At 44.3% G+C, this 13624-nt stretch overlaps 1 protein-coding gene across 1 annotated transcript; it reads right to left on the bottom strand.

The window, feature by feature from the left end:
• Positions 1–1476: 1476 nt before the first annotated feature.
• On the bottom strand, positions 1477–7551 carry LOC105478395 (NADH:ubiquinone oxidoreductase subunit B8). Its single transcript, XM_011735642.2, has 5 exons — positions 7396–7551; positions 7012–7138; positions 4596–4695; positions 4010–4165; positions 1477–1656 (listed from the first exon to the last, which is right to left on the bottom strand). The coding sequence occupies exons 1-5, from the start codon at positions 7478–7480 to the stop codon at positions 1564–1566; spliced, it is 561 nt and encodes a 186-aa protein (XP_011733944.1). The 5' UTR covers positions 7481–7551; the 3' UTR covers positions 1477–1563.
• Positions 7552–13624: the final 6073 nt, after the last annotated feature.

Here is a 13624-nt window from a genome sequence, read left to right as displayed (position 1 = left end):
AGGCAAGAGGACTGCTTGAGGCCAGGAGTTTGAGCCAGCCTGGGCAACATAGCAAGATCCCATCTTAACAAAAAATAAGAAACTTAGGAGTCATACATACCAGTAATCCTACCTACTAGGGAGGCTGAGCAAGGAGGATCCCTTAAGCCCAGGGGTTTGAGGTTACAGGGAGCTATGATTGTGCTACTGCACTTCAACCTGGGGAACAGAGGAAGATCCTATCTCTAAATAAAACAAAAAACAGATGAACGAGATAGACTCTGAAAAACATAGTTTTTCTCTAAGGCTGTCATAGGAGTATGGATGGGTCATTAAAAGTAATCAAAGCTGTGAACATGTTCAGTAGTAACTCACTGCCTGTCCTCTAATTCATAAACACAGGTAATGTCGACTTATTAAGAAGCTATGATTCAGAAGCTGCTTTGGAATAAGGAATATTCTTCTTAAAACAGAAATAAGATCAGAGGCAGTCACAGCCTTAGGCAGACAGGACAAAAACACTTATCAGTCCTGTAATACACTTGAAACACGTTAGAGCACAATTTTTTCCAACTAACCACTATTATTAAGGAGATTTTTTTTGAGACAGTCTGGCTGGCTCTGCCGCCCAGGCTGGAGTGCAGTGGCGCCATCTCACCACAACCTCCACCTCCTGGGTTCAAGCGATTCTCCTGCCTCAGCCTCCGGAGTAGCTGGGATTACAAGCATGCACCACCAAGCTTAGCTAGTGTTTTGTATTCTTAGTAGAGATGGGGTTTTGCTATGTCAGTCAGGCTGGTCTTCAACTCCTGGCCTCAAGTGTTTCACCCGCCTCGGCCTCCCAAAGTGCTGGGATTACAGGCTGAGCACCCACGCCATGCCAAGGTTTTTTTCGAGACAGGGTCTTGCTCTGTTGCCCAGGCTGGAGCAGTGTTGCAAATATGGCTCACTGCACCCTCCTGGGCTCAAATGATCCTCCCTCCTCATCCTCCTGCACAGCTGGGACCACAGGCACACACTGCTGTGCCCAGCGAATTTTTTGAAAAATTTTTTTGCAGAGATGGGGTCTCGTCATGTTGCCCAGGCTAATCTCAAAGTCCTGAGCTTCAAGCAATCCTTCCGCCTCAGCCTCCCAAAGTGTTGGGATAATAGGCATGAGCTACCAGACCTACACTAGAAAGGTTTTTTATGGGAAATAAATCTTGTTTCAACTTAGGAAGTTAGGAACATTTCTTCCTTGACCCTATAAATGGGAAAAGGAGCGAACCTTAACACCTCCACATGGCTAAAACCCTTAAGTACCTTCATAACCCAAGTGAAATTAACAAATTAATATTTTGTGCCTAAGCCCCCATCCACCCCACCCTCCTATCCTTTAAATTTCAGAATAAGAAAACAGGGAAGAGGGCAGACATCAAGCAGAAAAAAAGGGAAAAGGATGCGGTTCCTCAGGGCAGTGACTATTCCTGGGAAAATGAGGCACAAATACCACAGCACTGAGTTTTATTAGGGATTTCATTAAGATTAAATTTCTAGGAATAAGGGAGTCCTAGTTAAGAGGACACAAAAGCCCATGAAGCCTCCTCAGATCTCATAGTGAACCACCGGCTCAGGTTCTTTGGAGGGATCGCCGCCTCGTTCCAGGTACAGATTATTGTAAGGATACTGCTTTGGTCCCTAAGGAAAAAACACAGGTCAGCAAGAACATACATTCAGTCAATACCTGGCTACACCCCACTGAGTTAACAATCATGCATGGTAAATGGGTAGGCAGTAGCCTCTAGTCAGACCCAGCTGGGCTAGGACAGCAGGAACAGCAATCCTCTTCCTCACTCAGGCCAAGGCAGAGAGAAAGCCTAAATTGTAAGAGAAGTGGTGCCTATACTGTGAGGGGGAAGGAGAAAGGGGGAGGGAAGGGAATAGGGAAAGGAGGGGAAGGGAGGAAGAGAGGGAGGGAGGTAAAGAAATAGAAAAGAGAGAGTGTCAGAGTCAGAGGCAACGCTTTCTAAATGAGACGATGCATCCATCCATCCCACTCTCTCTCGGGGTCGAGACAGACTCAATCTCCTTTAAGTCACTCAGCCTCTAATGGTTCCACCACTAAAGTGGCCCAGCAAATGAGGCGTGCAGGAGCAGTGGTGGGGGAAAGCACAGAGGAGACAAGGCTGGAACGTGCTTTAGGGGCTGCTGGCTTTACCAACAAACAGCTGTCAGAGAACACAGCTCAAGGGGAGGAGAAAAGGGTGATATGCTTACAGAACTGAAAAATGGAAGAGCTACACTGTGTTTCTTGCTCTCCTGAAGTCAAGTTAGTGCTCACTCTAGCCCTACGTGCATTCTCCAGCATGGAGCCCCTGGGGCTTGGTAGGAAGGCTCGTGTCAGTGCACACAGACATACCAGCTACCTTCAGGACACTGATTGTCTCTGCAGAGGTAGCACTGGGTAGCCAACTGCAAACACAGCAGCCTCCCTGCTTTCAGTTTCTCTCCTTCTAATACATCCTGGAGACGACTCCCAGATTAATCATCCTAAGAACTCAGCATTCATTATGTCACTCTTCTGTTCGAAAACCCAGAATGGTTCCCTGCCACCTAGAGGCAGACCAAGTCATCACTGTATCCCCAACCGCTAGCACAGTTTGCACCTGGTACATAGTAGAGGCTCCATAAATATTTGTCAAATTAATGCTTTATTACACCATCAAGTCCAAATCCCTTAGCAATGATATAAAAGCTGCCCAACCTAACTGCTCAACTTATCTCACAATACTTTTTAACACAGTGATTTCCAAATCTAGGTGCACATCAGAATTACCTGGGAGCTTATTAAAAATATGGCTTTTAGAACCCTACTGCGATGCTACTAAATTAGGACCACCAAGAAGCGGGGCCTGGGAATCTGGATTTTTAGCAAGTCTCCAGGAAACCAACCAATGCAGCTGGTTATTTAGGAACCATTTTATACATCTATTCTATTCTAGCTAACTCATTCACCCTCCTTTTCCTTCATTGTTTTTTCTTTTTTCTTTTTTTTTAGACAGTCTTTCTCTCTTGCCCAGGCTGGAGGGCAGTAGTGTGATTTCAGCTTACTGCAACCTCTGCCTCCCAAGTTCAAAGGATTCCTGTGCCCCAGCCTCCCAAGTAGCTGGGATTACAGGCATGCACCACCATGCCTGGCTAATTTTTTTGTATACTTTGTAGAGACGGGGTTTCACCATGTTGCCCAGGATGGTCTTGAACTCCTGAGCTCAAGCAATCTGCCCGCTTCAGCCTCCCAATGTGCCGAGATTACATGCACAGGTCACCATGCCTGGCCTCCTTCATTGTTTTCTCTTGCCCTAAATGTTTTCTCCAACTTTCCACCACCCAAAGCCTGTGTGTGTGTGTGTGTGTGTGTGTGTTAGCATCTAGGTAGCCCTTCTCCTTGACACTAACTCATATACTATCACATACATTCACTATACACATATATACACATAAATTGTACAGAATTCCCACATATCTGTTCAAATGTTGCTCATGTAACTTATCTAAATTTTCTTAACTAACCTTCCTTAAAGCTAGATAATTCATTTCTACATCCTTTACATTCTCCAAAATGTAAGTCTATGCCTGTAGTGGACACTTAATTGCTTCCAATATACTACAGGAAGTGCCCTTCACATGTCCAGCAAAGGGTAAGATTTTAGCTCAAGATTCCTTAACTGTACTGTAAAGATCACTTAATGAAATATTGTTGATAAATATAATCCCCAAATGGCAACTCTGGAGACTAGCTGGTTTCCATACACTCATTGCTCATCTAGTCTTCAAGTGTATCTACTCACCAAGACTGGTCCAAGAAGTAGGGGTGGAGAAGTGCTCTGGTACTTGTGGCAGGCCAGTGGGTCAAGGCCCTTCTATCTTCCTATCTCCTAAGACTCCAGGAAGCCAAGCTTGGTATTGGTTGGATTCCTATCCCAGAGACTTCACTCCCTCAGGAAATGGGGCTAAGCAAACATGCCTAAGGGAGCACTTCTCGGATACTCACCGCAGGCTGGTAGGAAGGGTACACGTCCCCCACCCAGAACATGAATGTCATGAAAGCCAGGAAACCGAAGAGGTGCATACACATGACATTCCAAGAAACAGGTGTGGGGGATGTATCCACACGGTTCCTGGTGTACATGTCTATGTGCCAGTGCATCTGAGACAGAAAGACAAATAGCTGTCACATACTACTCTTCCTGCAAAATGCAGGCAAGTCCCCAGTGATCAGAGCCTGATACAAGGTTAGACAGAAGCATTCTACTGCCCTGGGGCAACATGCTGAGAACCAGGTCTGAGGCACACTGCCCTACAGGATTGGATGCTGGCCTCTGTCTAGGTTCTTCTAGGTTCTGCTGAATAGGGACAGCTCAATCATGGAAGCGCACAACTTTCACAGTACAGAGTTTCATGATTCCCAGATGTCCCATTCAGTGTGCCACATGCAACCTCAGATCTCACATCACTGAACCTTGCTTCCTTGAGCAGAAAAGCTTAGTGTTACTTGGTCAAAGAAGTGCCATCTGAGCTAAAGAATCTCCAAGAAGACAAAGGGAGAAGGAAGGTCAAATGAGATATGGTTCTCTCACCGGTTCACCCCAGTTCAACCTCAGGTCCTGTTGGTCCCAGCTATACCATGGATCCCTCTCATGCTGTGAACGGTCAGGGAGCTTCGGGTAGTCGCCATACCTGAGAGACAGCAGGAACTTCTGGAAGGGGCTGTGAGCAGCCTCAGACAATTCAGAGTCTCCTCATCTTATAGATGAGAAACCAAGTGACAGAGATAACTGCCTCACCTAAGGACAAAGGAACTAAATCTCAAGACAAGAGCTCGAGTTCTAGTCACTAAGCACAGAACTAACCATAGAAGTCCAAATTGTATTTAAAAGTTCATGGCAAGCTCTGAAATATTTTAATGTATATAAGCTTTCCCAGGGCCAGGTGTGGTGGCTCATGCCTGTAATCCCAGCACTTTGGGAGGCCGAAGTGGGCAGATCACCTAAGGTCAGGAATTCAAGACCAGACTGGTCAACATGGCGAAACCTCATCTTTACTAAAAATACAAAAATTAGCTGGGTGTGGTGGCAGATGCCCATAATCTCAGCTACTCAGGAGGCTGAGGCAGGAGAATCACTTGAACCCGAGAGGTTGAGGTTGCAGTGAGCCGAGATCGCGCCATTGCACTCCAGCCTAGGCAACAAGAGTGAAACTGTCTCAAAAAAACAAAACAAAACAAAACAAAAAACCAGCTTCCCCAAACTTCTTTCAATAAAAAGAAAAAAAGTCACACAATCATGTAATATTATAGAAGGGAATTTAGCAATCAATTACAGTCACCTGCCACATAACACTTTGGTCAACGACAGACCACATATACAAAGGGGGTCCCGTAAGTTTATAATAAAGCTGCCCTATAAATGTGTACCATTTTTTATCTTCTTTTCTTTTTTTGAGATGGAGTCTTGCTCTTGTCGCCCAGGCTGGAGTGCAATGGCACAATCTCAGCTCGCTGCAACCTCTACCTACCGGGTTCAAGCAATTCTCCTGCCTCAGCCTCCCAAGTAGCTGGGATTACAGGTGCCCACCACCACGCCAGGCTAATTTTTGTATTTTTAGTAAAGACAGGGTTTCGCCATGTTGGCCAGGCTAGTCTTGATCTCCTGATCTCGTGATCCGCCTGCCTTGGCCTCCCAAAGTGCTGGGATTACAGGTGTGAGCCACAGTGCCTGGCCCATTTTTTACCTTTTATAGCATATTTTTATGTCCCTTTTCTATGTTTAGATACACAAATACCATTGTGTTACAACTGCCCACAGTATTTAGTACAACAACATGCTGTACAGGTTTGTGGCCTAAGAGCAATAGGCCATACCATAAAGCTGTGGTGTGTAGCAGGCTATACTATCTAGGTTTCTGTAAGTACACTCTCTGATGTTCATACAATGAGATCACCTAAAAACACATTTCTCAGAATGTATCCCTGTTGTTAAATGACACATGACTGTACTCTGATTTTCATTAGACAGAAAATGAAAAATTAAAGTTTAGAGTCTGAATCCAAAGTCACCCAGCTAATTGGAATAAAAACAAAAAGAGTACGAATTAGAAAACCATTCTTCTCATAATAACTGTGTTCTTGACCACCCAGCTGGCAGTCATCTCCATGTCTTAAATACGTCATGAGACCTCTTGCTAAGCTGGGTTTTCCCCCAACAAATCCAGGTTCATCTGACACTGACTTCGAACAAGAATGCTCTTGTCCACAACATAAAAAACAAAACAAAACAGGAAATGATGACAACTAGGCATATGCTACAGAAAATGAGTGTATAGTAAGAAGAATAGAAGTTGCTGAAACCAAGATTGAAAGAGTGATGTTAGGACAGGAAATAAAGGTGATGATAATCACTTCAGATAATTAACCACTGGGATGTCATGTGGGTACAGATACGGAAGAGTGTGGAAGGGATAGGATAACATCAACTGGAGTAAGTAAGGGGGCTGGTTGTTTAATCTGCTTAATAGTTGCTACGATTTCCACAGCACTAACAGAAAAAAAAATTTTTTTTTTTTTTTAAAGAGACATACACATAAATATAGAGTACTCGTTTACAAATAAGGTTCTCATGATAGGAGTCCAGCTCCAGCCTGGTCACATGCCTGGATGACAGCACCTGAGCCCAGCAGATGCTCAATCTAAATGAAACTCCACGCTCTGGATAGAGCCAAGGAAGGTTCCTGCTATTCGGGGGTCCTCGAGGGAGCCATTAAAACCTCGGCTTCCTCATTTAAGGAAACAGCCTGAGCCAAGGAGAAAATTGAAGTCCTCTCAGCTGCAGCTGCTCACCCACCCCCTCCCACCTCCCTCCACAGAGAAAAGCACCCACTCCATTGACTCTGAGAGGTCACAAGAAGGTTCGGGAGAAAGGGTCACAGTCAAGCCACCCAACCCAGCCGGCCTTCTCCCATCACTACTTGGGTGCGAGCAGACCCTCTCTGTCTCACCCCATGCCCTCATCCGGGTAAGGCTCGTAGTCTTCCACACGCATATTATACTTCTTGGCGGCGGCGGCCCGTTCTTCTGGGGTCCTAGGATAGGGCCCTGGCAACATGTCCTTGGTCATGCGGGAGGCTAAAGCGCAGAACAGAACAGGTCAGAAGCGAGCCCGCTCTCCGGCCGCTCCGAAGGCTTCAAGTCACAGGGGCTGCAGAGATCCGAGATCGGGACTTCGCAGGATCAGCGCGACCCTCCACCCCATTTTCTGGATATCAACGCCATCTCCGCTCCCTACCCGGAGTCTGCCGCCGCGGCATCCACAATCCCCCCTCCCGATACACCAAACCTCAGGCACCCCCTCCCACAATGAGGTCTCTCCCATTCTCGCGGACCTGTCCGTGCGCCCAGCGGCACCACGTTCCGGGATGCCCTTTGCAGCCACTGAACTCCCAGGACCCCGGCCCTGGCCACCGCCATCTTCACCTTCTTCACGTTTCCCTTCTGCACATGCGCAAAGACCTGTCACGGCGGCTGAGCCGGGCCAAATGTGACGGAGGAAGCCGGGAGTGAAGAAAAGTCGAAGGGTTCAACGTGGGCGGGGTTTAAATACGGAGTTGGGAAGCCAAGGGTTGGATAGAGGCTGGGAGGGATAACCGGGAAGAAGAGTCAACCAGGCAGGTCTTTGACATTTCAGAATGTTGTGTCCTTTTTCTCCCCGAGCTGACTTAGACCCATCCAGGGATGATGGGAACTCGGAACCTGAGCAACTCAGGTAGACAGCTTAACCACCTCTTGCAGGAGCTGTACTAGTGAAATGAGCCTGTCTGACTCTCTTCTCTGGCTGCTTGCTTTCCTGTCCTTCACGGGCTCTTCCTCCCATCCCCAAACATGATCATTCTTCAAATTCACCTGTTGGTCTTGCTTGTTCTGTTCTCCAAATGGGTTGATCTTCACTTAGACGCCAGTGCAACACACATATCGGCCCTGAATTGGCTCCTTAGTTTCAGTCCGTGTTTCCATGTGCATGTCTTAGTCGCCTCAACCCAACAAATGTAAAATTAAACCTATCACCAGAGGCAGCTCTCCATAGATAGCTTAAAGCCTCAGAGTTGGTAGGACTTGGATAAAACAAATTTCAAACCAGCCCATAATGAACAAACTCTAACTCAACAGAAGAATTGGAGGCATTATTATGTTTGCATACGACTGTTTTCACTTGGGATTTGAATAACTTACACATTATAAATATGCACGTATTTCCAATGACTTTTCAGGTGACCACTGTTTTGGAGCAGAACCTATTATTATAAACATTCTCAAGTATAGATCAGAGCAATAAAAATGCATATAGGCTGGGAGCTGTGGCTCACATCTGTAATCCCAACACTTCGGGAGGTCTAGGTTGGAGAATGGCCTGAGACCAGCCTGGGTGACATAGTGAGACTTCATCCCTTTTTTTTTTTTTTAAGTTATAAAAATAAAAAGTAGACAAATACTGATATATACTATTTAATATACAAATTTTGGGAAGGACTACACAGCAACTTGCTGTCTTGTAAATGAGCATCATTAGTTGATGTTCAAAATAATTGGACAACATCTGCATTCAACCAATAGCAAATCCTGATCCGATTTAGGTCAAGAAACAGAGTTGATCTAATTTATTTTTATTAAGATATTATTTACATACCATAAATTCATCCTTTTAGGCTGGGTGCAGTGGCTCACGCCTGTAATCCCAGCACTTTGGGAGGCCAAGGTGGGAAGATCACTTGAGGTCAGGAGTTCAAGACCAATCTGGCCAACACGACAAAAACCCATCTCTAGTAAAACTACAAAAATAGCCGGGCATGGTGGTGCACGCTTGTAATCCCAGCTAATCGGGAGGCTGAGGCAGGAGAATCACTTGAGCACGAGAGACAGAGGTTGTAATGAGCTGAGATCACGCGACTGCACTCCGGCCTGGGCGACACGGTAAGACTCTGTCTCGAAAACAAAAAACAAACAAACAAAAACAAAAAACAAAAAACAAAACCCTTTTAAAGTGTACGATAAAGTTATTTTTAGTACATTTACAAAGTTGTGCAATCATCACTATCTAAAACATTTTTATTGCTTCCGAAAAAACCCATACACATTAGCACGTTGCCTCTACTTCTACCTGCTGGCAACCACTAATTCACTTTCTGTTTCTATGGATTTGCTTATTCAGAATAGTTTATATAAATGGATCATTTTATATGTGGCCTTTTGTGTCCATTTTCTTTCACTTAGGATAATGTTTTCAAAGTCTGTCTGTGTTGTAGCACATACCAGTACTTCATTCCTTTTTGGGCTGTATAATATTCCATCATATGAATGTACAGTACAACATTTTATTTATACATTTATTGGTTAATGGACCTTTGAGTTGTTTCTGCTTGTTTGGCTATTATGAATAATGCTGCTATGAACATTCTTGTATAAGTTTTTGTCTGGATGTATGTTTTTTATTCTTTTGGTTATATGCCTAGAAGTAGAATTGCTGGGTCATAGGGTAACTCTATGGTTTAACTTTTGAAGAACTGCCAAATTGTTTTTCAAAGCAGCTGTGACATGTTACATCCCCACTAGCAGTGTGTGAGGGTTCCAGTTTCTCCACATCTTTACCAACACTTATTGTCTTTTTTTAGTATCACCATGTGAATGCCCATGAATGGTACTTCATTGCAGTTTTCATTTGCAATACCCTGATGACTAATAATGCTGAGCATCTTTCCATGTGCTTATTGGCCATGGCGGAATGTCTGTTCAAACCCTTTGTTCATTTTTAAATTGGTTTGTCTTTTTATTGTTGAGTTGTTAAGTTTTCTTTATGTATTCTAGATACGATTGTATCTGATCAGATACACAATTCATAAATATTTTCTCTGACTCATAGGTTTTATAACTTTCTTACAGTATCATTTGGAACCCTGTGTTCATCATGAAAGGGTGTTGGAGTTTGTCAAAAGTTTTTTCTGTGTCTATTGAGATGATCATGTAGGGTTTTTTTTTCTTTTACTAATATAGTGTATTATGTTGATTACAAATGATTAATCAATAAAATATTGATTACTACATGGTGTGTTATATTGATCATTTTCAGATGTTGAACTGACCTTGCACTCCTAGAATAAATCCCACTTGGTCATAGTATATAATTCTTTTTTTTTGAGACAGAGTCTCGCTCTGTCGCCCAGGCTGGAGTGCAGTGGTGTGATCTCGGCTCACTGCAAGCTCCGCCTCCTGGGTTCACACCATTCTGCCTCAGCCTCCCAAGTAGCTGGGACTACAGGTGCCCACCACCATGCCCAGCTAATTTTTGTATTTTTAGTGGAGACGGGGTTTCACCGTGTTAGCCAGGATGGTCTCGATCTCCTGACCTCGTGATCCGCCTGCCTAGGCCTCCCAAAGTGCTGGGATTACAGGTGTGAGCCACCGTGCCTGGCCTATAATTCTTTTTATGTGGTGTTAGACTGAGTTTGCTAGTATTCTGTTAGGATTTTTGCATCTATATTCATAAGAAATATTGGTCTATAGTTTTCTTTTTTCTTTTCTTTTCCTTTCTATCTTTTTTTTTTTTAATGAGACGGAGTCTCACTCTGTCGCCCAGGTTGGAATGCAGTGGCCCGATCTCGGCTCACTGCAAGCCCTGCCTCCCAGGTTCACGCCATTCTCCTGCCTCAGCCCCCTGAGTAGCTGGGACTACAGGTACCCACCACCACGCCCGGCCAATTTTTTTGTATTTTTAGTAGAGACGGGGTTTTACTGTGTTAGCCAGGATGGTCTCGATATCCTGACCTTGTGATCCGCCTGCCTCAGCCTCTCAGAGTACTGAGATTACAGGCATGAGCCACTGCGCCCAGACCAGTGTTAACTTAAAAAAAAAATGTTTGGTAGGATTCATCAGTGAATCCATCCAGTCTTGAGCTTTTTTTTTTTCTTTTTCTTTCTTTTTTTTTTTTTGAGACGAATCTTGCTCTGTTGCCCAGGCTGGAGTGCAGTGGCACGATCTCAACTCACTGCAACCTCCGCCTCCTGAGTTCAAGTGATTCTTCTGCCTTAGCCTCCCAAGTAGCTGGGACTACAGGCACACACCACCATGCCTAATTTTTGTATTTTTGATAGCGATGGGGGTTTTGCCATGTTGGCCAGGCTAGTCTCGAACTCCTGACCTCAGGTGATCCCCCTCCCACTTCAGCCTCCTAAAGTTCTGGGATTACAGACATGAGCCACTGCACCCGGCCTTTTCTTTTCTTTTGAGACAAAGCCTAGCTCTGTCTCAAAAGGCTGGAGTGCAGTGGAGTGCAGTGGTGCGATCTCAGTTGACTGCAACCTCCACCTTCTGGGCTCAAGTGATGCTCCCATTTCAGTTTCCTGAAGAGCTGGCACTACAGGTGTGCCACCATGCCTGCTAATTTTTGTGTTTTTTTCAGCCGGGGAGATTTTGTAGAGATGGGGTTTTGCCATGTTGCCCAGTCTGGTTGTGACCTTATGGCCTCAAGTGATTCGCTTGCCTCTGCCTCCCAAAGTGTTGGGATTACAGATGTAAGCCACCATGCCCAGTTTCTGGGCTTTTCTTTATGGGATGTTTTTGATTCCTAATTCAATCTCTCGTTACAGGTCTATTCAGATTTTCTATTTCTTCTTGAATCAGCTATTATAGCTTGTGCCTTTCTAGGAATCTGTTCATTTCATCTAGGTTCTCTAATTTTTTGACATACAATTGTTCACAGTATGTCCTTATATGCTTTTTTTTGGGGGGGGGGTAAAGTCAGTAGTAATATCCCTGTTTCATTACCGATTTTAGTTCTTTTAATCTTCTTGATCTTAATTTATTTCTTTATTTTTAGTAAGACAGGGTCTTGCTCTGTCATCCAGGCTGGAGTGCAGTGGCATGATCATGGCTCACTGCAGCCTCCACCTCTCAGGCTCAAACAATCCTCCTACCTCAGTGTCCCTAGTGGCTGGGACTACAGGCATGCATCAACACACCGAGCTAATTTTTAAAATTTTTTGTAGAGATGAGGTCTTGCTATGTTGCCTGGAACACCCAGGCTCAAATGATCCTCCTGCCTCAGCCTCGAAAAGTCCTGAGATTACAGGCATGTGCCATCATGCCTGCCCTAATTTATTTTTAATTCCCAAGGTTATGAATTAATACATTCTTGTAAAAATTCAAACATTCAACCTGGGCAACATGGCAAAACCCTGTCTCTACAGAAGAAAAAAAAATTAGCCAGGCATGGTGGCATGCGCCTTTAGTCACAGCTACTTGGGAGGCTATGGTAGGAGGATTGCTTGAGCTGGGGAGGTGGACATTACAGTGAACCAAGATTGCACCACTGCACTCCAGCCTGGGTGACGGAGTGAGACCCTAGCTCAAAAAAAAAAAAAAATTTCAAACACTGCAGATAAAATGAAAGCCTTGATTGCCACCTGCAGCCTCAAACCCTTCCACAGAGGTAGCCCTATTATCGGTTTGGTGTAACATGGTTACTATGTAGCATAATTACATAGTTAAGCCACTGCATTCTTTTCTATTACTGCATAACAAATTACTATAAATTCAGCAGCCCAAAACACGAATTTATTTTCTCACATATTCCATGAGTCCAGGTACTGGTTGGCTGAGTCCTCAGCTCAGGGTCTTATCAGGCTGAAATCAAGGTGTTGGCTGGGTTGGCAATCTCATCTTAGACTCTGTGTGTGTACTTTCCCAAGTTCAGTGGTTGGTTGCCAGAATTCAGTTACTTGTGTTTGTAGGATTAAGGTGCCCACTTTCTTGTTGGCTGTCACCCAGGAGCCTTTTTCAGCTCCTGGAATCCACCTGCCATTTCCTGCCGTATGGCAGTTTGCTTCTTCAAGCTGAACAGGACAGCTGTGCTGTGGCTTCAAATCTCTTAGATTCTGTCTCTGACCTCTAGCACTGATTTAAAGGGCTAGAGTGATAAGATTAAGCCCATCAGGATAAATCACCTCCTTTTTGACTGTCTCAAAGTTAACTGATTAGGGACTTTAATTACATCCTTGTCATATAAGCTAACCTAATCACAGGAGTGATGCTCTATCATATTCACAGTTCTGTTTTCTTTGAAGGGGAGAAATGTATACAGGATGTGTACATCATGGGGTACAAATCTTGGTATACATCTTAGAATTGGGCCTCTTACAGCCAACCGTAAGAACTGTCCAAGCAATAGAGGTAGTTAATATGGCCTTTTATAATCAATATAGATTGTTTGAAAATGTGAGATGTCCATGGTTGGCCACTGATAACATAGGTTTCACAGCAAGCATATATTCAAGTAGGAGAGATGGCGATATAGGCAGAAAAATCAAATGATGCTAAACAAAAGAAAATCATTCTTGATTTTGAAAGAATTCAACTTGCTGTATATCTTTTGCCTAAGCCTTCAGTCAGCCTTTGCTCTACATCTACCGATGTGATCATTGCTTTTCCTTCTGACTTCTTTAGGTGGGTCAAAAGTTTGCTTTTCTCCCCATTCATGAGTGTAAAGTTTAATGCCTAACCGAACTTGCTTCCTTCTTTGACTCGTGTGTAGACTTGGGTACACTGGGGCAACATTTTTTTGTGTT

Source organism: Macaca nemestrina, chromosome 9 (genome assembly GCF_043159975.1).
Source record: "Macaca nemestrina isolate mMacNem1 chromosome 9, mMacNem.hap1, whole genome shotgun sequence".
NCBI classification, from domain to species: Eukaryota; Metazoa; Chordata; class Mammalia; order Primates; family Cercopithecidae; genus Macaca; species Macaca nemestrina.
This window is presented reverse-complemented; position numbering and strand designations above follow the sequence as displayed.